The 25,853-nt window shown below is 43.7% G+C and overlaps 1 protein-coding gene across 4 annotated transcripts in view; it reads right to left on the bottom strand.

Annotated features, from left to right (window-relative positions):
• Positions 1-25,853, bottom strand: part of NEDD4L (NEDD4 like E3 ubiquitin protein ligase) — a 103,711-nt gene that overhangs the window by 52,138 nt on the left and 25,720 nt on the right. For all 4 annotated transcript variants that reach the window (XM_069001523.1, XM_069001522.1, XM_069001524.1 and 1 more), the window contains exons 2-4: positions 22,606-22,679; positions 3,988-4,069; positions 456-494 (exon numbers count right to left, since the gene is read on the bottom strand). In XM_069001523.1, the coding sequence (XP_068857624.1) occupies positions 456-494; positions 3,988-4,069; positions 22,606-22,679 (195 nt within the window). The remainder of the gene's footprint in view (positions 1-455; positions 495-3,987; positions 4,070-22,605; positions 22,680-25,853) is intronic.

Consider the following 25,853-nt stretch of genomic DNA (forward strand, 5'->3'; position numbering starts at 1 on the left):
CCTGTGCACTGAACACTCCACTGGCGGCACTGCTCTCCCAGCTCCCATCCCAGCAGGCAGCTCCCCATGTCCCGCACAACTCCCGCCCAGAACAATCTGCCACATCTGCCCTCGGGCAGCTGCTCAAGATTAATGCTTGAAACCCCCTGAAATTCTACCTGACCTGCTTTTGTGGAAGCTACAGCTACACTAAAATTCAACCGTTCTTCTTTGGAAAAATATTGTCTGCAACTAAGTAGCGAAGTTACTGTCCCTCACATTTACATAATGGCAGGTTGTGAAACTGTTTCTAAGTAACCTGGTGCCAGTTCCTGCTGAGCATTCCATCCCTGCAGAAACACAACAGCAAGTACATCAGGGCAAGCAGGTCTTTTAAGTAAACACACGAACAACAAATATAAAATAAGATTAGCTGAGCATGTTCTGATAATGACTGTAAATAAAGAGACACTTACTCTAAAATAAAACTCTTCATTCCATTTTGGGTTCAGTGTCTGTAAAAGAAATAACAATATTTACATACTAAAGTTTCTTTAGGCTTTCTGGTTTGCAATTATAAAAACATGCATGAAAATGACAGTTTTCTAGAGAAATAAAAGAGAAAGAAAAGCATATAATAAAAGAAATTGAAAAATATATTGCCATCTAGAAATTCTCTATTGAGTAAACCAAATGTGGGAGGATATTTGAGTCAGATGATCCTAAAATAGACGCTAAATATAAATAGAGTTTGATGATTAAAAGAAAAATCATTGAGAACCTATAGAAATAAAACCTGAAGACATTTCATACTCAAGATTAATTTAAACCCAAAGTTAAAGAAAAGTATTTTTTAAACACAAAGGTAACTTTAAGGCTACAAAAAATACGCTCAGGTTTATACTGTGAAAGAAACAGAAAAATAAAAAAAGAACAAAAGAAAAGGTTATTCCTTGGAATAGGTACGATATTCTTCCAACCTCCTCCCAGCCCAAGGATTTTAATTTTACCAACCTGACTAAAATGCACAGAATAAATGTGCATATAGATTGCAAGCTGAAGTGAGCTCGAGCATGACATAATAAATTGATAAAAAAAGAGATGAGAACTACAAACAGTAATTTGGACAATTCAAGCTTGGGTAAGTATAAAAACAATTGGACAATGTGTCCAATGTTTTTGTGCTCATGCCAAATCATTCCCTCATGCTCTCACACAGCAGAGATTTACGGGCAGAGCTGACAGGAAAAATTGGCTCTACACCCACGACAATTCTGTTCTAGCAGAGAAGGGGAATCTTGGCTGTTTATCTTACTCCTTGCTATAGATCCAATAGATTCCTCATGTGCAGGGCATGGGGGCTGACTATACTGCATCTCTCTACAAACTGGGAATACAGGACCTCATGGCAGAGCAGGAAACACTTCCATAAAGAAAAGATCACTGTAAAGGGCAGGTGAATGGATGAGGGGAAGGGTAAGGATGGGGGTTGTGGGCACAAAGAAACTTCCAGCTTTTTCCCCTGAAGGAGCACAAATGTATTCAGTAAAATATTAATTAAAATGAAGCAGTAAGAAAAACAATGCTACATTTTAAACACTTGTATTCATCAAATGCTCCTGCTGTCAGCAGGAGAGGGTACATACAATTTACCAAAGCAAGGACTGCATTAACACTGAATTTGAGGGCACTACTGCCCATTGATAACCCATTAATTCCGAATGCTGCTTAACCACAAAGTTCAGGGAAATCTGATGGAAAGGCAGCAGTCTTTGGTAAATGCCTGGTAACTCGCAGAAATTTCTTCCATCTTTACAGGTCCCACCCTTAGTGGGCCGAGGCTGAAAGTGCAAAGACCTGAGTGCCACCAAAGGAGAAGGAATCGCAGCAACAGCTCCATACAGGACATGAGCAGGGCAACAATAACAGAAACTCAACCTCAAGAAGAGCTACATCCTAAAAAGGGCAAGTGCTGCACAGACAAAGGACTGCCAGGAGCCAAGCTGAGCTGGACCTTCCTCGGGTACTCCAGAAGGGTTTTCAACCCTACAGAGAAAATGAGGACACGGAGATAAATGATGCTCCTGAACACCAGAGCTCAATGGGGAGACTGAGCATTCTCAGAGATGGAAAACTACTTTTAATATTCCATATGGGAAAGGTAGACGTCTTCGGAGCTCAGTGCAGTTAAGGTGAAGAAATTGAAGAAACTGGATAATTTTCATCCAAACTTTTAAATTCCAGCAGGAATTTAAAGAACACACTGACCACGTTACAGGATCAGAAGCCAGCAAACAGCAAATCCAGCTTTCCCTACTTCAGAGACATCCTTTCCAGCAGGGCATTCCAAACACAGCTCCAAAAGGAAGTACAATGCATTAATCAAACCTTACAGCTGGATTAACAATGGAGGGAGATAAATCAAAACAAAAAGCCTCAGAAATTCAACCCAGGTAGGTCATGCCACATGAAGCTGACATTCTTCTGGTAACTATTTTTTCAGAGTAAGAAAACAATGTGCATTTAACCCCTTTGGCTGTAATGAAGCACTCTCAAAGGCACAGTCCAGCTGTGCAGTAGGATACAGATCAGACATCAGCACTGGTCATGGAAAAGGAGAACAAAAAAGGGACACTGCAGTTCCTTCTGCTTTCCCAAAGGCACTCCTGCAAGGCAGTGCCACACAGTTACCCATTCAAGTGAGGAACACAAAAATGAGGAGAAAAATGAGAAACTTGTGAAGGGTTAGACGTAATTACAGAGCTGAAGGAGGTAACTGCCAGTCAGTCATTCCTCAGATTGATTGTACTCAGTACATTTTTATTAATGATTTTAACTCAAAAGCAAGATAAGCTAATGATGTTTGCTATTTACAAAATAGAGAGAGGACTGCAAATTGCACAGGAAGAACTCTGCCTTGAGATGAAATTTAACAATTCAAACCAGAAATTACCAACTACAACTTTCCAACATATGAGATAATACCACTATTACAGAAATGACTGAGAACGTCCGGGCTTTAAGTGACTCAGTGAGACGAAACAGTGAAAAAAGGCAGATGCAGTCCTGGCAATGAAACAAGCACCAACGGCTAACCAGAACGTCTTTGAAAAATTCCTTTTCCACATCAAACATGCCCTGGTTCCAGGACAAGTTCTGCTTGGATCTTACACACCTCCAGGATTCCACAGTGGTCTTCTCATGACACCTAATGTCCTGGTTTTAGAACCACATCATCCTAGTTTGTGTTTTCAATAACAAAATTCTCCTCACTATTCTGTTTTGCAGCAATGATTTTAACTGAAGCCCTGTTGATCCTAAATACCTCTATAAAAAATGACAACTCATTATTTTCCCTTTTCATATAGCTTATGACTTTTTTTCTCTCTGCCACCAATATCAGCAAATTCAAAATATATACATCCTTACAAAATCTTAGGTCTTGGTAATGACAAATATCCTCTGGTGGAATTTTGTTTGTGAGAATTGAAATTAAGAAATGAAATAAAACTCAATTTTGATTCTACCTGAAAATATAAGAATTCCCAGGCTTTTCTTACAGCATATCTTCTGTCATCTGGTTGTTTTAAATTCCCATATTAGGAAAATAATTTTGAAAATGGAAATTCTGAACAGACATATTAAAGAATGATCATTTTTGCTAAAAGTCAGATAGATGATAATTAAAGCAGAACTTCTCAGTCCCTTATTTCAGCCATATCTTTCAGTGAAATAGGAATTTGATAAAAGGACCTGTGAATGGTACAGTGGGATTTGATAAGCCAAGCTTTAAGGAACAGTATGGAACATGTCAGGTGGTGTCTCCAGGCCAGACACACTGAGGTTGCAGGCACTTGTTCTCTCATTTCAGTTTGGAGAAAAACCACATTATCCAGTTGCTACACATGTACATAACGATTTTAATTAGTGCTGCATTATGTTATACAATTGTGTGCCAGTGTTCTTAATCACTCCAAAGCCATGGAATTAAAAAGAGTATCTACATACCTTTTTGATAGTTTTTGTCTGCACAAGAGCAAGTTCTCTGTTCTCATCTGCTACATACAAGGAAAGTTTCACATATGGGTCACTGCAAAAGAAGACATAAAATTTAATGGCCTATAATTGTACAGCCAAAGGGCATTGCAGAAGGAATTTTTCATTTAACTGGATGACAACAGCACCTCCAAACATTTCTAGTGGAATTGTCTTCAGTGAAAGCTCGGAACTCTAGTAAGCTACTCACACATTGAAAGTGAGTGTTGGAATGTGCTCAGTTAAACACTGCCCATAACAGCAGAGATCATTCCCTGCAGCTCTGTCCCTGCTGGGGGCAAGAACTGCCTGCTCCCACACAGCTCCTGCCCACAAGCACGCCCATGGTAGTCCATTAAAACCAGTCAGGGAAAAATAGGAGCCATGGGGTTTGGAAGAGACTAGCTGTAACCAACCCCTGGAGGCTCACTGGAAGTGCAACTGGAAGTATTTTGAAGCAGTGGTTATAATTGTTTTGAGCCATAAAACCAAGCTGCAGTGATTCAGACAGACAGGGCAGTGAGCAACCTGCTCTAGTGGAAGGTGTTCCTGCCCATGGCAGAGGGTGGAATTGGGATGGTCTTTAAGGCCCCTTCCAACACAAACCATTCCATGGTTCTGTGCTCTAAACTGGGAGAAACAGATGAACTTCACACAGGTACAATGTCAGGAAGTGGAACTGGAGCAGAGCCTCTGCTTGAAGGGAGGAAATGGGTGCCTGAGTAAAACCAGGACCCTGACCTGCTCTGGTGCTTCCCTCTCAAGGCTGCAGCACACTCAGCTTAATGCTGATCCAAGGTTTCTTGAAAGCATCAACAGGAGACACTCACAATACCACCAGGCACTCAGATTACCAACCAAGTCATCCAAATATTCTCTGATAGTTTTTAAATTTAAGGAACTATTTTGTGACAGTATCACTACAGAACAATCAGTGCTTGCATGTTCATTATACTGGAAGCTCCATGTACTTGGAATATAAAGTGCCACAAAGGTGGAAACAAGAATAAGCAAGACATCTTGTTGGAGTGATTATTTCTATCAGTAGATGCACATAAATGCACCTGCTTAAACTGCAATTAAGTTCAGCATTAAGCACCAAGGTTTAGAAGAAAGCAAAGCATCACTTTGATTATAAAGAAATGCTGATGCTGCTTTGAATTGCTTGATGTACCGTGCTAATATTTACAGGTATCCCCCCAGATTTAGGATATCAATCCATACTTGGGCAATGTTGTTTTCAGGAACCCTTAGAAATACTACAATTTTTTAGTGCTAAAATACCCTGGATGAATCTTCTTCCTACAGAAAATGAAAACCGTGGAAGTGGCACAGATGATTTTTTTTTTTCCCCATCTATTTCTATGTTTAAAAAATAGAGAATAATTAAGTTTATTACAAATTTCAGTAAGGAAATTTTGCCTTTACTGAACAGACTACTGACATGTCTGCCTGCTCTAAAAGCAGGACAGAGTGTGTCAGACTGAGCTGTCTAGCCAAGCTCTCAGTCCTGAAGGTGAGGCTGGAGTTTACCCAAACAATTGGATATTTGAGACTGTTTACTTCCACACAGTTGTTTATTTAAAACAAACACGTAGCAGAACAGAAACTGGAGGCCAAGGAAAGCTGACACTGCCCCAGGTGGAGCAGAGCCACACAGCCCTGTACTGCGGCCACTTGCTCTGCCCCCCAGGTTGCCCACCCCTGGTGGCAGAACAGCTCTTCATGGAGCTTGCATGGGAACACTGCACAGGAGGGGTACCAGTTGAAGGCAATGGGCCATGAGGAATGCAGGGTTCCCTTCCCAGCCCCATCAGGCCATGGGGAACACAGAGGTCATCAGTACAGTCAGACAGTTCTTCACGCTGCAGTTACAGGAGCTCTTAGTGACTAGAAAGCACCTGATCAATACTAAAATTCTTACGTGTAGAAGTCAGTAAATAAAAAATATCATAAAGCTTTTAAGAAACTTATTACTTAGAATCAGGCTCAGATTCTAACAACTAAATAAGCAGTCTAATTTGCAAGTGCCATTAACTGAGCAGCTTCAGGTGAAATCCAGGGGTCTGGACAGCCCCAGTTATTTGGATCCTGGTCTGCCATCTGCTCTGCAGGTAACACAACTGCTGCTCCCGGGATCCATACAGCTACCAGGAAAATAACACAGAGCAGCTGAGACTTCCTGGGGAGCAGACATTGCAACTGACAACTGGTGAAGGAATCAGAGAATGGGCAAAGAATGGAAGAAGGCAGAACCCCAATTAAGAACATAACTACAGCAGCAAAACAAAATGACTGGGATCCCAGAGAACAGACACTACATGTCAAAGCAGCAGCGGAAACACTGAGGGAACTTTACCATGGTTAATGGCACCCTGAAAACCCAACTAACAGCAAGTATTCCAGATAAACACGGCACCTTTGCAAGGGAAAAGCAGTACTGACATGGAAGACTTATTAGACAAAAACATGAACATCAGTAAAATTGAGGAAAACTTGCAAAACAAAGAAATAAAGCATCTGGTCTGTTAGAATTCAGTAGAAAACCTATCCACAAATTGGAATGAAAAAGACATGAAGACAAGCAGTAAAATACCAGATTCCTGTCTGACAGCAGTGTCTGCAGATGTGTAAAAGGAAGAAAATCCTGATGGTTCAGGTGTCAGAAGACACAATAATAAATAAGACCTGCTGAGAGCACAAAAAAACCCCAACAAACCAACAAGATGAGTTTGGACAATGCTCTCAGGCACATGGTGAGATTCTTGGGACATCCTCTGCAGGGCCAGGAGCTGGGACTCGATGATCCTGATGGGTCCCTTCCAACTCAACATATTCTGTGGTTCTATGAGTCTAACTTTTGAGCACAGAAAGCAGACTTGAATCGGTCTGGAGTTGTACCTGCCAGATATTCTCACCTGAAATTGACTGATTAAAAGCAGGGGAGACAGGGATTAAAATGAAACATTGCTTTCTTGACTTTCCTCTGGCAGACTCACTCACTCCTCAAGAAAGCACTATAAACCCCCCCCTTATGGCACTCCTGAAAAGCACCATTCCAAGTGATGCATGAATACTTTCATTGTGCTCTAAATACAAGTGGAAAACAAAGCAGCTCATCCCACAGCTCCTTGTGAATGTCAGTCTCAGCCCTGAATTGCTGACTTGCATCAGGATTTAAAAGGGGATGCTAGAAAATCTTAGGAGCATGACACTGGATGAGCAGAATGAAGCCCGTCCACTCATGTGGATGACATCATGGATATGACACATGGAACTAACCATTCTGCACTTTGCTAGGAAAACTTGCTGCAGAGGTTGCTTTGAGGAAAAGTACTGGGTTTGCCTGGGGAAAAGGATAAAGAATTAAAGGTGGACATGTCGCAAAACAGAAAACTACAAGTAGAAAACTTTCTCTATATGAATTTTTACACCAGTACCAGTGTTAAAATGCCATCTTAATGAAACCTGCAGCACAACAAATTGACAGTCATGGACTGCTAGGAAGCTGTTAATGTAGGAAATATCCAAGTGGAAACTATGGGGTGTTCTGGTAGAACCCCTGCAATACCAGAAAATGGATACAGAAAATGAACTGCAAGCCTGGAGCCTGGGGACACTACAGATGGCCAGCCCATACCCAGAGTTACACTGGCAGCACTCAAACAGTATTGCATCCACAGGGACATCAACACCAGGACATGACAGACTGACAGAGAGCCACCCAATGCAGCGAGGTCACTGTGCCCAAGAGGTGACCCAACTGTAGTGCGGGACATCATAAACCTACATTGAGGGCAACAAAGAGAACACCCTCTACCTGGGAGGGTATTCCTCAGTGAAAGAGAAGCTGGTTTTGCAGTGAAGGCTTACTGGGGAGGGGAAATACAGGTTTCTTTTACCCACTATAGGGCTTCTTCTATCCAGATAGCTCCTTCTATCCAGGTAATAAATCCTCGTAATAAAATGCAACAACAAAATACAAAGCAGGTAAAACCCACTCCATGTGCAGTGAAGGCACAGCTATACTCAATCTGAAAGGTACAGTATTTAATGCTTTACACTTCTTACACCTGACAGTGTCATCACATAGGAGAAGTCAGTGCATATATTCATATGTATTATCAGGCATTCAAAGGACCAAGTAGTGTTTAAAAGAGAAACGAGCCCAGCCACCATCATACCAGTGACTGGAGATGAAGGGGAGTTGATTTGTGGAACACCTATCTAAAATGCTCCTCGCTACAAAATTGAAAATTATAAAGCACTAAATCTCATGTATCCCAACATGATCGGCCAAAACCTAAAGAGAACATTGGTGCCTGCCAAGATCAGGAGAACCTTGAAGCTGATAACAGCTCTCTGGAGAATAAAAGGGAATCCTAAGAAAATGATGCTAATAATGAAAGTTATGTTAATCATAATCACAAGTTAGTACAAAGAGAGTTTGGCAGAACAACAGCCATCAAAACAATCTGAGGTCTTAAGAAATCCTTTTCCTGACCTCTGGAATCCCTCAGACATCCAGAACTAGCTATTTGCCATGTATTTGCCAACTGGCAGTGTATGGCATTTTCTTAAAGCTCAAGCAATTGTAGATATATAATTATCATCTTTCATTTGAATCTTAGCATGAAAAGGCAGCTTCCAGCTCTTCTTCTGGAAGACAACAAAAGCACTGATGACTTAAAAACTCCAGCAAAAAATCTTAAGGAAGATCAGCCTCCTTTAAAAATCACATTACATTACTTTGGAGCAGTGTGAAACTGGGGCCCACGAATAGTTTCGTATTTGTTCACTTGAGTCTGGAATCACATTTGCTCTATACTTTTGAAACAGTTTTGAAAGCAAGTCTCAAACTAGCTTCTGCCAGTGACATGATGTATTATTTACTTATTTTAAGCTCCAAAAGAAGGGGGTGGAGAGCACAGGCACACGTGAAAGAACAATGGAACTACTAAGGCCTACATGGCTCTATTTTTATTTTAAAAGCTGAAACCGCCTCCCCACATATAAAATTTAGTAACAGTTGTTATGCAAGTGCGTGAATGCCAGGCTTGTCATGTGCGGGCAAACTTTGCATTTCAAAATAGCCTGACTGGTTTCTTTGGAACAGTCTTGCACCAGATAATTTTGCTGCTGTAAGAAACACAAAACCATTCCCTTTGTGCTGCCCCTTTTCTGCCTCACATATGTGAAAGAACTGATCAACAGCTCCTGTAGTTCTGGCTACAGAAATACCGGCACACTCCAACACAAAGGCAGAGGAGCCTCTTCCCTGAAGCCACATCCCAATCTGATTCTTTCCCTGGTCTTGAGGGGACCACTATTCGGCTATCGGTTAATCTTCATCCATCCCCTTTTCCCACCCCCTCACCCCATCCAATCTACCTGCACTCTCATCAGCGCAGGTATACACAGAAAAACATCCTTATCGAGCCCTTAAGGCATGTGCCTCCCTGTACACCTGAGTCAGAGAAGTTGAATGTTTCAACATTCCCCAAAATGATCGCCTTCAGATTTCTGTCAAGAACTGTGGAAGACCTCAGGCCACCTCCTCCCCACGGCACTGGGATGGCTGAGAGCTCTGGGTTTGCCTGGTTTGGGGGTCCCTCCACCTGTGGGCAGGTACAGAGGCAGACGTGTCCAGGTGCCCACGGCAGCTCAGCACTGAAGGAGCCAACCTGCTCTGCACGGACACTCCGGTAAATCTGCAGACTGCAGCCTGTACTACTGGAAATGTGCTTTTACAGACAACATGCCTTCAAGACCACCATTTACAAATTCAGATCAGTAACATACACCATCTTCAAAAACATTCATCTCAAGGAATCTCCAGAAAATTATGGGAGCCCCATGGACAGCAGTTAATATCAGGGCTGAAAAGCAGGTTATACTTGGCAAGAGGAAATTCTGTGAACCCAAAAATGCTTTTCAGAATAATTTAAACACACTTAGAGAAACTCTGTCTGTGCATGCACTTAGTGGAGCTTTAAAAGTTCCAAAGATTTTTTTAAATTCCAAGGTTTTGCTTAGTCACTTTCAGATTCAAAGAAATGAGGGAAACAAAGCCCAAAACATGCATCATTAAAGAAGATTAGAATTATAATGAGATACTTCTAACCAAGTTTTACAGAGAGCAGTAAAGACAAAGTTCTAAGGCAGAACCTCTTACAGTCACTATCATTTTATCCCAATAACCATTGCCCCAGTGACTTTCCCCACTCCTGCACTGTAAGAAGGGAGAAGTACAATAAGAGTACACAGCAATTAACTACAAGAAATGCTCCAGAGCATACCGGCTGTGTGTACTCCCTGGTTTTATTTTAGCACGAGCCCTCTGGGTTTCATCTTTCTCCCTGTACTGAGTAACATCTATTAGGAGTTTTTCTCAAAGAGAAGAAGATTTTGACCTCACTGTCATACAAGTCTCAGGTCCTGTGACTAAAGCAAAGTACGAAGTGTCTGATCATACAAGGATAAAGGAACATCAGCTTCTGAAAAGAAAACAAAACCTTACCTTACCCTTCACCGCAAAGCCAAACTTGCAATCCATTGTGCCTAAGCATCCCAAAATCTCATTCCTCCATGCCAAATCCCAGAGTCATTTTACAGACCTCCCATTTCCCTTCTAGTGTTTTATTTCCCAAAGAAAGGCTCACACTTCATCTGATTCTACAAGAAATGTAGCAAGGCTTTACCAAAGAGCGCTAGAGATAATGACTCACATCATAGACAGCTGCGAAGAAGTGCCTGTGGGTGAAAAAAGGAGTTAAAAATTATACCTCAAACCCCACCTCCAGTGTCTCCACCTTCCTTTACCATGTTATGTTCTAATAAAGGGTAACGAGATGGATTCCTTTTGTATTCCTGCTCTCTTGGAAGGCCCCCAGAGCATAAAGAATATTTTAACCTTCCAAAACAGATGGAAGTGTAAATATGGGTTTTTTCCCTCCCTGAGGCCAGTTTTTTTCCAAAGGTTAAATAAATGCTCTAACAGAATATGCATACATCAGCCCCTGGAGCTGAGGGGCTGATGTATGCATAGATTTTCCTATGCACTTCACACTCCCAAAATATCTTAACAAGTTCCAAAATCCAGCGGGGGTGGGGAAGGAGAGCGAAAACTCCATGACACCTGGCTTTTGGAACAGAAAAACTCAGCACAGGAATTCCAAGCAGCATCCCTGCCCATGAACGCCACATGCATGGACTGTGCTTGGAAACAGGCTTATCCAGCACAGCCTGTTGCACAGAGGCCCCAGCTCCCAAGGCATTTTGAAGGACCTAAGTGAGCACTACTGCTGGACCTCACTCACCACCCACCCTGTCCCTGTCCCCATCCTGTCCCCTGCTCTGCCAGCAAGCACATACCTCGCACTGGAGAGATGAAACAGGCAGGGAAGTGAATGTGGATTAAACCTGGGTCAGCCTTCCCTCCTTCCTTCAGCCCAGGCTGCCCTAATCCCAGGCCAGGTCCTTATCTCAGTCACCGCAGCACCTCACAAGTGCTCGCGTGGACCAAGGGCAGTCCTTGCACAGGGCGCAACTGCAGAGCACTGTCAGCGACTTTTGCCAGGTTCTGTGCTCAGCAGAGGCAAGAGTGGTCTGAGCACAGCTCAGCAGCACGGATTTAGCAGGTGTAACTTGTCATCCCATTCCCAGAAAGCATGGCTCACACCGAGCTGTTCGCCCGCCCACGGATGCAGAACCGTGTCCTCAGCTGCTGCAGGCAAGCACAGCAACAGAATGGCATTTGACAATAGAAGAAGGCAGAAAGCAAAGGAAATCTATAATTAGTCTGTGGAATTCACTGCAGTTAAGGAATTAGCCAGGTTCAAAAGGGACAAAACTGGCCATGTGCATAATAAGAGTAATGAGTTAATTACATCAAAACCTTTTGAATCCACTTGCCTGAAGTCTCATGTTGTTCTTCAGCTACTGAGGTAAAACCAAACCCCTGAGAATCACATCACTGTGTTGCTAGTACAAGGCTGAATTAGGTGGTAGAGACCATGGTGAAGACTTCCAGCAGCCTCTGATTTAAAAAATCCTGAATTCGGGCTGAAAAGAAAAGCTAACTCAGGACAGTCTGCTAAACATGAGATTTTTGGTGCATAACAAGGAGCTGGAAATCTTTCATCTAAATATATTCACCGATCTTCATTGTGCAACATGCCACTAGGTAAGGAAATAATGCCCTCACAGGCAGGGAGGAAGGTTATTTTTCCAGCTATTTTATCCCCTTCCCACAGGAAATCTTTACCAAGAGCACACAGGTTTCACAACGATTCCTCCACTTTTTCAGCCCCATTCAAACCTGTATCCTACAATGTCCCAAAGAGCAAAGTGTTGCTATGTGATTACTCCTGGATAGACATCTCCCAGGTGCCACCCTGAAAGCAGCTGTAACCACAAGCTCCAGAGGTGTGCAGGCAGCTCAGCTATCTTCACCCCCAGGGCTGGCTCAGGCCTGAGAGACACAGCATGCTGTGCTTCAGCTCACAGCCTGGCTAATGTTTTGCAGGACACACCTGGAGTGCTTTCATATCACTGGGAACATCTATCCTAAAAGCAACAGAAACAAGTTAAGTTCTACTAAATGCGAAAAAGACAGAGGTCTGATAGATAGTGATGCAAAAGGGACTATCTTTTCAAACCTCTAAGTCTTATGGATGATAAAGCCACATGGAAAGGGCAAATGAAGACTCCTCACCTAATGAAATTTAGCCTTAGATCCCAAATAACTCTTAACTTCCAATGGGACAGCCTAGAATGCTAAGACTTCCAATTTGTCACTGAAAATCACTGAAAACGTCATGCCAAGTGCACCAGCAAATACTCTGCAAAAGCAGCTATGGTGTTTCTCATTGCATCATCCTCAGTGTGCACAAAATGAACTGAACAAGTGCCAGCTGATGAACTCAGGTGAGTATCAATAAAACCAGTAATGTTACATCTATTTCCAGGCACTAAAAACCAGATCTCAGTTTCAGAAAACTCCCACATGGGAGTTCTGATGGTCTCAGAATCCAGTGTCACTTTCTAACCAAAAAGGTGTATTTCAGCAGTAGCAGCAGGAGAGATGCCTTGTTATAACCAGCCACAGAAGGTTTGTATACAATCAAGTCAAATGCCAAACAGGCAAAATAAAGAAACAAAATAAATATAAATAAATAAAGGAATAAAAGCACTATCCAGGAACTTAACACCAGCAGTGAACAGTCCCCCGCAGACCCTCTGTCCTGATCCATTGCTCTCACCTTCAACCTGCTCCCAGCTGATGTACCAAATCTATTTTCAGTTAAAGGAAGGAAACAAAGAACTGTAGGGCAGCCTCAATTTAAAGATACACAGTGCTGAAACTGCTCGTCTGACTGCACTCGTCAGTGTTAAACAAGTCACTGTATTATTCATTCCACAGGAGCACAGTGTAAGCTGGATCATCAGCATGTGAAATCACATAAAACATTCAGGACACTCAATGGAGACAAGCTACTAGTAGTAAGATTCAGGGTGATCCCAATGTAGCATATTGAATATAAGCACAAATGACACAAAAATACAGCAAAGAATGAAGAATTAATTATTTACGTTGTACAACACAAAACATCTTTTAAATCTTGGCCTTCAACAGGCAGAGAGGACACAGATAGAGACATAAAGCAAAAGTTCAAAAGGCAAAAGACACTTCTATTATGCTTAAATTTTAAGGAAAGCAGCAGAAGGAAAAGTTTCTTACTCTTGTGTACTTGGGGTAATAGCAAATTCTGCCGTGCACAAAAGCCCTGCCATTAAGAGACCTGAACCATTGACCTCTACTGCAGGAGGGGAACTTGGAACGAGGGTTGGGTTTAATGAATTAAATTCTCTAGCAGTTACCGTGCCAGCAATTGATGAAGAGTTATACAAACACCTTGCAGAAGACACCTGGCCTCCACTGTTTGAAGGAGCCACAGTCCCAACAGCAGAGGTTGGGCAGCCTCGTCCTTTGCTGGTACTTGCCCAGCCCAGCCCCATCAACACCTAAATGCCCCGTGCCACAAGCCTTTAGCAGCTGTAGTGAGTAGAAGGCCCAAACTGTGACACAGCACAAACATTTTTGCTTCCCCTGGCTGCCCGGTAAATGTCAAACTCTGCTTTTTCTCCTTGAAATATTTGATGCCACTACTTTCTTTCCTGAACTTGGCAAAGGCTGTGATTTCCCAGGCTGGTGTGCTCTCTCAGCCACGACCCTTGGAGAGCCAGCCTTTAACTCACACTACTGAAGGAGCTGGCAACACCAGAACATCACAGGAGATGGGGTATCATGTGCTTGTGGCCAGAAACACAATTCCATTTGTTTCTCCTCAAGAATGCAGCATTCCTCTTTACCCAGCAGTCTGAGGAAAGGTTGAACTTCCGTTCAAAAGTATGCATCTCCTGCATTTCTGAGAGAAAGCCCTGAGGAAGGGATGCTCAGAACTGATCCCTGACCCGAAGATTTTTATTTTTAATCTCTTGGTGCAGGCACAGCTATAGCTTCAAGACAACCCACATTTGCTACTATGAGATAGTTCCTGAGACTGCAGTTTAATTAAATTTTCTTTCTACTTCAAGAGCAGACAGGAACCATAAGCTGCCAGAAGTTCCCAAAACTCAGCATTTGTGGGTGCCACTGGAAGTCTGCTTAATTAAAAATAAATCTTTTACTACTAAACGACTGCGAGTACAACACCAACTATCAGGCCAGTGCAAGTCAGTGTAACCCAGGTGAGGGACACCTGGGTTGGGATGGTCCTTCCCTCAGCCCCACATCTTGGACCCACCTCACTTCCCTCAGCTGACAGCAGCTGACCCCCACCCCCTCTATAAAAAAGGCTGACATTAAACCCGCTGTTCTGCTCCCAAGGCCATTACGAAGGGCCTGGCTGCCTGTCCTCCTCAGGGTGCAGTCACCTCCCACCTGCCTCTGCCCCCTCACACACAATGCCTGCCCAGTCTTTGTTTCATCCCAGTTCATTCTACACAGAGCCCAACAGTTCTGAAGGCTGAATGATTAACCTCCTCACCAACTTTCCTGAGGCTCCCACTCCCAGGGTGCTGGACTATTCCACAGCATCAATCCTGTCCCCCCACACCTGTGGAATCTGAGGGTCACCATTGCTCCCCATCACCCTCAGCGACCACAGCACTGAAGGAAAAGGAAAAACCAGACCCCACCCCCAGACAGCAACTTTTGGTGCTGGTTCTCTGACCTGAATGTTCACAGGGCTGTATCTCCCACTTCTGCCCTCACTGCATGTCCAGCTCCTTCCAGGAGCCCTTCCTGAGGTGCCCAGCTCGCCTTGCCCTCATCTGGCACTGATGCTCCACACTGGTGAGAACCATTCCCAAATTGGCAGGAACTGGCCCTGGGTGCCCCCAGTGCTCTCAGGGTCTCCACAACACCATGGCAGCACCTTGGCATGGGCATTCAACACACCCATACACTGAAAAACCACTTTCTGGAGATTATTTAGTATTCCACAGCATTTTCCACCTGTACTAAGTTATTTTTGCAGTGAATATAAGTTCTGTGCTCCAAGCCACACTGACAGAAACTACAGTTTGTGTCAGCTCTGACACTTGTCAGACATCATCACAACTCTGTCAACTAAACTTAGTAGCAAGTGGTCTTCTCCCATATTTGCCACCCAAAAATCACCTGGTTAAGGGAACTGAAGTGGTCCAGCAAGTGGGAGCGGCACAGGGCAGCGCATGGGAGGGCGACAGGGATGCTGGCTGCTCCCAAGGCAAAAACAAATCGAAGCAAGAAAATTCTTCCTTAATTTGGAGATGATAGGAAATTTGCCATGAGTCAGCACCTAAGAGTAAGCTCTTGGTTGGCAAGCTGGTGATTTGTCATCAGAATGTGCTCAGCGAGACGGATTTAAGCAAAGCTTCTGTGCGCAGGGGTCAGCGGCCGCCTGTCACAGCTCTGCAGCTCCGCCTGTGACACAAAAGGCTGCTGCCCTCAGATCACACAGGGAGGCTGCACTCAGGAATTACCAACAACAGCTCCAAGAACACTAATCAAACAGGCTGGGAGGGGGAGTTCAGTTTTGTTCTGGTGTGCTATTACTCATAGCTGCAATGAGGTTTTGATGAGATTAACCACACACCTTCCGCCTTACCAGACTGCTCCTTCTGGCAAAGAAGGTACCAGGGACAACAGAGGCAGGGATGAGTGATTTCCCCACAGGACAGTTTCACATCAGCCCACAGTGTCCCACTCAGTAAACAGTTACACATCTCCTGGTGAAATTAAGAAGTCATCTTTCAAAATGCTTAGTTTTCCAACTCAGACCACATAGGCTGACATTATCTCTCAAATACAGGACTCCTGAATAAGCCTCATTCTTCATTTTATTTCTACTTTCTGTAGTTCTTTATAAAATTGTTGTAAATTTATAAAACACACACATGCAACACAGCATGTTAAAGTGACACAGCTTACTGTGTTAATAATGGGCACTGGTGAGGCCACATCTGGAGGACTGGTCCAGTGCTGGGCCCTCAGTGCAAGAGAGACAGAGACACTGGAAAAAGTCAAAAAAAGGGCCACAAAGATGATTAAGGGACCCTCACATACTGGGACAGAGAGATCTGGGTCTGCTCATCTGGAGAAGAGGATCCATTAACAACAGGATTACTCAGTACCGTCAAACTAGAATCAACTCCTGAAAAACAGCCTTGGTCTTGGGTTTCCATTTCCAAATCCACGTTAGGGGAAACAAACTTTTAAATTAAATCTAAACATTTTAAACCATAAGAAAATTCTTAAAATCCAGATATGCTGAAGTCATGCATTAAGGCTGTGCTCATTTCTCTGGTAAAGTATTCAAGCCAAAGAAAAGGTATTACATGTTACCAGAATAACAGCACCACCTGACAAACTGTAAACAACAGTGCAACACTTTAAAGCCAACACAGGCTTAAAATAACTGCTATGTTTGATAGCATTGCATTATTTATTGCTCTGTTTCTGCATCAATTTGCTCACATTTACTTTCAATTAGAGTATTATATATTTATTCACAAAATAATAGTTCTAGAACACACTCCCATATATCTACTCCAGAGCTCTTTACAAAGGAGCCCAAAATTTCATTCCTCTTCATACTGCTTGCAAGAGCAGGGAAGAGAAAAGGAGAGCCAAACCTCTATCACCCACCCAGGGGCTTTTGCTACAAAGCTGAAAATTTGGCATTACATTTCCTGATCAGTGTCATTGAAGTATTTTCTAACTATTTCTTCTATGGGTAAAATAGTTCAAGGACATTATTTCTCAGAACAAGACAGTGCCCTCAGCATCCCCAGCCTGCTCTGGGCAGTGACAGCAAGCAAGGGCTGGCCTGTGCACCCCAACACTATGGCTGCAGCCTGGGAGTCTTCTGAGACAGAAACAGCAATGAGTTCTTACGGCATCCTGCTTAAATCTGTATCAAAACATTCAATTTAGAGGGGTAATCCACAATTTATTACCTCCTAAAACATCAACTCTGATTTTATTTATGTTGCAATTTTTACCCACTACTGCAGATCTGGACAACTGAAAGAGGGGCGAGTAAGTGCTTGGGACAAAAAGCAAAGCTGCCAGTCTGGGGGGACACAAGGGCCCCTCACACCACCTTCACCAGCCCTTGGGCTTGCTGCTGCCCCAGCTGTTCCCTCCTGGGTCATCCACTGCCTGTGCTGGGGCACCAGCACAGCTCCCACCACTGCCCTGGGCTCCCTCACATCTGCCACAGCCGCCTTTGGCTCCCAGCATTTGGATTAGTCTCATGACAAGTTTCCACACCTTACAGTCAACTCAAGGAGACACTCAAACCTCAACTATTTTTTTGCCTTCACTTACATAAATCATTGGTTCAATTGTGATTTCTGTAAAAGAATAAAAAGTTCGCCATGGTGTTTTTTAAACATGCAAAAATTCCACATGCTGGACAAACAGAGAACAGAAAGATGGTCTCTGGCCCTTAAGAGGGCACAACCCAAGTGTGAGAGGAGGTACAACAGAACAAGGCATGAGCAAAGGGCAGCATATGACAGGATGGGATGTGAGTTGGCACTGGTCCCTCTGGCCCAGGTGGGCATGTGCAGGCCTCCCTGACAACACAGCAGCTGAAGGACAGCAAGCAAAACCTCATTTTACAGGGTCATGGCTTATTGGGAGCGCCAGCCCTCAGGCAGCACCTCAGGCAACCGAGCACCAGGTTCAGAGGAAGGGTGACACAGTCAAAGCATCGGTAGGGTGACATGGTCCAGGTCAGGCAAACTGGTCCTTCTGCCACCAAGGAATCAATGCATACTGGGAACTGTCAGATATGGACAATCTTTCCATTACAAGATCACTAAGTCTAGGAGGAAAAATTAGCAGATATAAATAGTAGAAGCTGCTGATTATTTAAATCAATTCCCCTTAATGATTTTATGTGACAGCAAAGAGGAATAAAGACAGAAGTTCTACCTTAAATATTTAAGACCAAAAGGTTTTCCTTAGATGATTTTATTGACATGCCCCTTTTTTCTTTTAAAGATACCAGGTTCAGGTAAACTCACAGATCACAGTAGATAACAGGCAGGTGGGAAGACTGAGGGGCTTTCTTCCAGGAACAAGAAACATTTTACATTTCTGTATTTGTACAAAGAAATTTTTCCACTGAGCAATTATCTGATGAGAATTATTTTTCACTGACATTATAACTGTCAGGAATTATTACCAAGTCCTCTTATTACATAGCAAGACCACATCCTCGAATAAGCACCATTTCTCCATTTACAGCTCCTGAAATATATACCCAGCACATCCTAAAGAACATAACACGTAGAAACGGGTAAAAATCTGTTAATTTTGGCGAAAAACCTGAAAGCCTGATTTGCTGGGAAGCCGCCAGGTTGGCGGTGGGAGCTGTGGAAACTCTCTGGTGCCCTCTGCTGCCAGGCACAGCAGAGACGAGGCCGGGCTCGCCGGCCCCGCACGCGAGCCAAGCCTGCGCCGTGTTTTGGACACAGCGATACCCTGTGCCCACACCTGCCAGCCCAATATTCATTTTACACACCTGTATGAGCATCAGCATTAAGGTTGCACAAATAAAACGATCGATTATCCAGCATATTTCTGATGAGAAGCCTTTCATCTTTTCCTATCCCAGCAGCCTCTCCTAGACTGGCCACACACTTCAGACGAGTCCTCGTCTCCCTGTCCCGTCAAGGGCTTCCTTCAGGCAAGCCCAGAGCATTTTCCACGGGGGAGGCAGACAGCTCTGGTCGTGCCATTCCTGGGACTGCCCGTCAAGTGCCCTGGGGTGCACTGCCACTGACAACAGCCGCTTTTGGAAAGCCACCGGCTCTGCCTTTGTGGGGACCCATTCCCCTCCTTCCCAGGTAGGGACACACCCCCGCTCTGCATCCAGCAGTGACTGAGCTCATCTCAACACCTGCCCACGGCTGCTCCTTGCAACCCACAGCTTTTATGGGAGCACACTAATTCCACAGGGAAAGCACGAGCCAGGTGTGCTTGCTGAGCAGTGCAGATGCCGCTTTCGCATTCCAAAGTCCAGCTAGGGCTAGATCACAGGAAGCTCTCAACTGGTTTCTTTCCCTTCCCACACTGTTAATAACATGTTCATTTCCACTACACTGGAAAAACTTCCATTGCAAATCAGCTAGAAAAAGGAAAAAGTAACAACATAGTATGAACTCTCTCCTACTTGAGCAACTGCCCTCCAGTCAAGTGGCTCTGGGAATTCGGTCACAGCTCTGTTCCACCCCCGGAGCCTCCCTTGGCCAGGATGCATACAGCACTCTCCCCCCGGCATACATGCAAGTGCTGAAGAGGCAGGTCATTTGAAGAGGCATTCAGGAGCCAGATTATTTTTTTAAATGGTTCGATTAATTTATGGAAGCAACTCCCTTCAATGGATTTGTCTCTGCTGATCAGAGGAGCCATCAGTACGAGAAGGGGAACAGGCTGTTATCTCAACCCATGCTGGAAGGGATAGCTCCAGGGGTACAGCTATCACCACAGTTTTTCCAATAGTTAAAACCAGATATACCACAACTCAAAGCAGACTAGAAATAGTGATAGTGGACTTAAAGAATAGCTACAGCATCTGCCATCTTTGTCACCTGCAAAGCCACAGCCACATGTGCTCTCCTCCCACTGTGAACCAGTGACAGGACACACATGAGTTAAAGAATTCAGCCACATCTCAAGCAGCCTTGCTCACAACAGGAGTATACAGCATGACTTACAATCCTAGCAGCAGCCTGGAGCCTGCCTTACCCAGCTCCATCATGGATCCTGGACACAGGAAATCAAACCAGAGAAAGGGCTTTTCAGAAAAGAGCAGGTAAAAGCAATAAAACCAGAGGCAACCCATAACAAACTTAGTCACTAGAGGCACAGCTCCCTGACAATGAAAAACATCCACATTTTTAACTGAGAAGCACTTTACATTTTCAACTTCCAGAGAGCCACAATTTTCCCTTACTTCATGATTTAGAAGGCAAAATACAGCAACTAAGGCACCCCATCAGCTGTACCTTTATGGGATACACACAATCTCTGATTCCAGCCAGTACTTGGATTCTTGTATGAAATTTATTAAGACACTTCAATTAAGAAGTTGGAAGGGAATTAAAAGGAAATAAATGTCAAACATTCACACATGCAAGCTGATATTACATTCACAAAATCCCATTCTGCAGTATCTGTTAGCCATCAGTATGTATCACAGACTTGTAATTTTACAGGGCAAAATATAAAGCAGATCACAGACCCCCACTTACATCTACACCAACCAGCCTCTTACATCCACCTCCACTGCACCTATGCAGATGAAATTCCCCACATTTAACCATCACCTCAGGGTGCTCACAGTTACTATTCCACTCTACATTCTAGTTACTTTGTGTCATTGTGACCATAATTCCATAAATTCCTGAACTCTTACAAGAATCATAGGAAGCTATGAGGTTGGAAAAACCCTCTAAGATCGTTGAGTCCAGCACAAATCCATGTCCCCAAGTGCTACCTCTAAATGGCATTTAAATCCCTCCAGGGATGGGGAGTCCACCATTGCCCTGGGCAGCTGTGCCAGGGCTGGGCAGTGCTTTTCGGAAAGATATTTTCCCTAATATCCAGCCTGAATCTCCCCTGGCACAACCTGAGGCCCTTTCCTCTTGTTCCCTGGAAGCAGAGCCTGACCCCCACCTGGCAGCACTTTCCTGTCAGGGTGTTGTGGAGAGCAAGGTGGTTTCCCAAGTGTCCTTAGATATCCTTACTTGCTATGAAATTTATTTCCTAAGTCAAAAAGAACCCCCCCAAAAAAAAAACCTCAAAAGCATTGAGATTTCTTTACCGTTACAATCTTCAGAAGAAAAGTACAAGTTTCTCCAGTGCTCTACACTGGTAAGAGACTTTTCTTAGATTTAATCAAGAAGGAAATGGCTTTCAGATTCTGCAAGCCCACAGGCAGTGTTTTATAATGGTAAAGTTGATTAAAAATGGTCAGGACAACCCACTGAGATGCAAAACACAATGTATGCCTTGTAGTTAATCTTTCACAGTTAGGCAGGAACACGGGAACTGTTCTGCCCCAGTTTGAAGCCCTGCACGGCTCCACCACGCTAAGGAACAGGAGCTGCTGGGGCCGCAACTCTGCAACACCAACGTGTTTTCAAATGACTGTAGATTAACTCATTTGAACGATTAAAAGAGATTTAAAAATACAAGTAGGGAGTATGTTTTTAACTCTCCGCTTTTATGGAAATCCTACTGACTCAAGACCAATTTCCTTAAAATATTTTAAGGGCCACATCAACACGATTCAGTACAAATTACACCTGGATTTAGCTTCATGCATTATGAAAGATAAAAGTTATGTTGCTTATGGTCAGCATCAAAAACTGTTTGTCAAAACAGCCCATCTGGAGAAAGAAAATAAAAAAGCTTTGGTTTACCATGTTCTGCACACAGCTACCAAAGGAACGCTTGTTGCAAATTTCACCCAAAATATCAAAGTTGATTAAACTTTTAATTGCTTCTTTCATGTAGTTTTAAGCAGATACACAAGTTAATGAACAATTTGTAAGCATCATTAAAGAAATACAGGAAAACCCACAGGGAGGCTCATTTATACATTAAGAAATTAGTCATTTCAATAAAAGCTAAAATTGGATACCACTAATTTCAAACTGATAAAGCCCTTCTAAGTAGATTGGAACATTTGCAGTAGAGCATTTCGTCATGCTTAGGCTTAATAGAGCAGGAACATCAAGCCTGAATTAACCTTCAGAAAAAGAAAATTACTGGGCTTGGGTTCATTTTAGCTTCAGAATCTGCTTCTCCCCCGGCTATTACCTGGTTGGGTTCTGCAAGCCTGGGCTTTGAGCTGCTTCCTGTGCTCACAGAGCTGAGGCAAGGAGAGGGCAGGAGCAGCCAGAGCTGCGTTAACAGTTGTGCTGATGCACACCCAGCACCTGCAGGGGCTGCAGCCCTCGCAGGGCCCTTGCCCTGCCAAGCTGATCATGTTCCAAGGATCACAGGTACTGCACAACACCCACCTGGCTCCAAAGATGTCCTTCTTCGCCAGATCAATGCCAGAAACCACCTTCACCCTGAGGACGCGAGACTCCTCCTGTGACAAAAAAGAAAGTGGGTTTAATGGTTATTCTGCAGGTCACTTTGAAGATCAGCAGTTGGCAAGAGGCTAACAGATAGTGGGAGTCTCTCCTAGGGAGGATTTGGAAAAGAAACACCTCTTGGAAGGCTTATCTGAATCCAGCCATGAGGAATATTTGACTCCAGTCAGAGCTGTTAAGAATTCAACAAAGGCAGAGTAAGAGTAGATAACAGTAATAACATCACAGCAGTAACATTGTAACAATAATAGCAATAAAAGTAGAAGAGGATTTGCTTGAACAGGGCCATTTCACATCCTAAGTGATCCATATGCCACAAATTCATTCTGCATTGACACTAAAGGTCTTCAAACACAAGGGAAAATATTCATAACATTTTAGTTATGAGAGATGTCTGTGGTGTAAAAAACAAGGATGCACGGTTAAAATAAATCCTTAAAATGAGTTTTTTATGCCTGTCTCACCACCTTGGTGTATGTGGAGAGCTCAAAACCAGCGTTCAGTGACAGATGGCACATCACTGGAGCATCAACCTGATGCTCAGTTTATCACTTCATTACATGAAGTGCCTGAGGAACATCAGTAAAAATGGTCTTTTTTTTACTTTATTTTTTTTCCCCCTGCTTGAGCGACACAAAGAGGTCACCAAAATGAAACCTGGAAAGTCTTCTACAGAAACAGGTTCTGCAGTCCCCCATATCAGCGATACCTTCTCTTCTTTGATAAGCCTCCCAGAGCTGCAAGATACCGGATTCAATTACAGTAACTTGAGACTCCATTCCTTGAAGCTGGTTCAGAAAACAATCACACTTTCCCACAGGTTTCTCCTGGTCTGTTTGCTTTAGGCAGCTGAAAGCCAGACACAGCTTTGTCAGCTGTCTTGGCACGGATTTTTCCGACTGAGAGGAAGGTCAGGACCAGCTCCGAAGAAAAGCCATACCTGGGCAGCTAAACTCTCCCCTCTGGAAGGAGGCACGGACAGGGGATCAGAAAACAACAGTCCCATTGAACCTGTCTGGAGGGCAAGTTCCACCCTGGCACATGTCCTGCCTGAGGAACGGGGCTGCAGTAAAACAACACTTGAGACTGAAATCCTTCCTGTAAACCTGCGGTTTGGTATTCTCCCCAGCAGCACTTAACACTGCAAGGTAGTTTCTAATTAAGGGAACACGATTTTTTTTTCCCCAGAAGAGCCCAAAACTTACCTGAGAGATGAACAAAACAGCATGCGAAAAAGAACAATTCAATGGACTCACATTAGTGGATATTGAAGTTTTTTCCCATGTACCATGTGCCTGGTTTTCTAGAGGGCTTTTAATACACAAAAGGCAATGAACTTGCAAATTGCGATCAAGATAATTCCTTCAATAAGAGAAGACAGTATAGAAAAACCCAAGCAGAAACCCAGACTGTTCGGACCTCACTGAGGTAGAACTAGAGAAGAAGTTGCCATAGCTATTTCTGTATTAACAATGCTACTCAGATTCCCTCCAACAAAGTCCAACACCGACTTTGCTAGAGTGGCATCTTCTTCCTGCACTGAGGGCACTTCTGCATATTAGCTGATTCAAAAGAAATCAAAGAAAAACAAAACCAAATGAACAAACAATCCCCCCCACCATCTTTAAAAGAGAAAAAAAGGCAACAGGAGGTCCCACTACTGGAGGATCCCTAAATCAGTTTTGCAAGATACAAAAGATGATGCTCCAGGTGATCTAAATAGATTCTCAAAAACACACCTGAAGGGTCGTATCCCACTTTAAGTACCCCAGAAGCTATGATCCTGTTCCCTCCTGTGAGGAGGCTCTCAGCCTCTGCTCAGTATTCCAATTTAACAAGCAGAACAAAAGCTTTTGCAAATGTTTGTTCCAATTTTGATATGCATGAAATATGTATACATATATATGTAATGTTAAAAAAAAAATTTAAACCACCTCAATTAGTGATAAGGTCTACCATATGTACCATATGTATTAACTTTTGCTGGCTCCTTGTGTCCCAATTTCTTCCTTTATCTCCAAGTGTGCTGTGTCTAGGTAAAAAAGGAGTTAAATTATTACAGCAACAGTGAGGTGATCTCACCTCATTGTCTACCAAAAAATCAGGTAAAGGATTGCTTGGCTGGGCACAGCCTGAGACTCACAGAGCACCAATTACCTGATGCAGGTTTCCACACAGCCCTCTCTGAAAAGGCTGTACAAGAAAATTAGGATTTTTTCGTTTTTGTTGTAAACCCAGGGCACAATGACAGAGAATAGCCAAGACAAGATCACTAACCACAGAAAAATTCTGAGCAAGAAGACCCAGGATCCAAACCTCAAATAATAAAGCGATCCCCAGCACAAGCAGAGAATGGGATACGGAGACAGATTTGGAGGATTAAGAAAAAGCGGGGAACTGACACAGGGCAGACAGTGAGGCTGAAGGATAACAAACATACAGCTGGAGTCCTAATTTGCAAGTAAACAAACAAGAGCAAGCAAAGCAGGGCAACAAGGCTGATCCGAGACACAGCACGGCTCTGTGGGACTCATGTCAGGGAAGCAGCTCCACACACCACGGGAGCAACGCGCCGAGGGAAATGAGGGCCTCCTCCAGCACCTGTGGCTGAACGACCATGGGCACCCTGCCCCAAGCATCAGATGCAAAGTGAAAGTCAATGAGGGACAAGTTCCTGACTGGAGCAAGATGGTTCTTCTGTTGGACTCTAAAAAAGCACTTGCTTCATTAGCCCAGCCATATCTTAAAAAGGAAAGAGATGCCAGAAGCAATGGCGTAACCCTGAGTTCTCTCAGCTGAACAGCTTCAGGTCCCACATGAACTGACACTGCTGAGCACACACTCAGCCTCAAACTGTCCAGACCATGACCTGATCCACACAAAAGCCGCAGAGCACAATTTACTGGCAGTTAAGTATCCTGACTGAAAGACTTCCATCAGTGATCAATCACCTAACATATTCTTAAAATGCAATTTCCCAACACAAACTCCCATTTTCTGGCAACAGTACGCAATATCCCTTTGAGTCAGCAAGCAGTAGAGGCAACTGCATGCTCCAGGACACGGTCTTGGGGTACTCCTTCCCCTTCTCGTGTACCCAAGAGACCAGCACCCACCCTCATCTGCTTATCATCCCACCCCATCCTTCCATGAGCAGCCAAATTTTCCTC

This window comes from Aphelocoma coerulescens, assembly GCF_041296385.1.
Source record: "Aphelocoma coerulescens isolate FSJ_1873_10779 chromosome Z unlocalized genomic scaffold, UR_Acoe_1.0 ChrZ, whole genome shotgun sequence".
In the NCBI taxonomy this organism is placed as follows: Eukaryota; Metazoa; Chordata; class Aves; order Passeriformes; family Corvidae; genus Aphelocoma; species Aphelocoma coerulescens.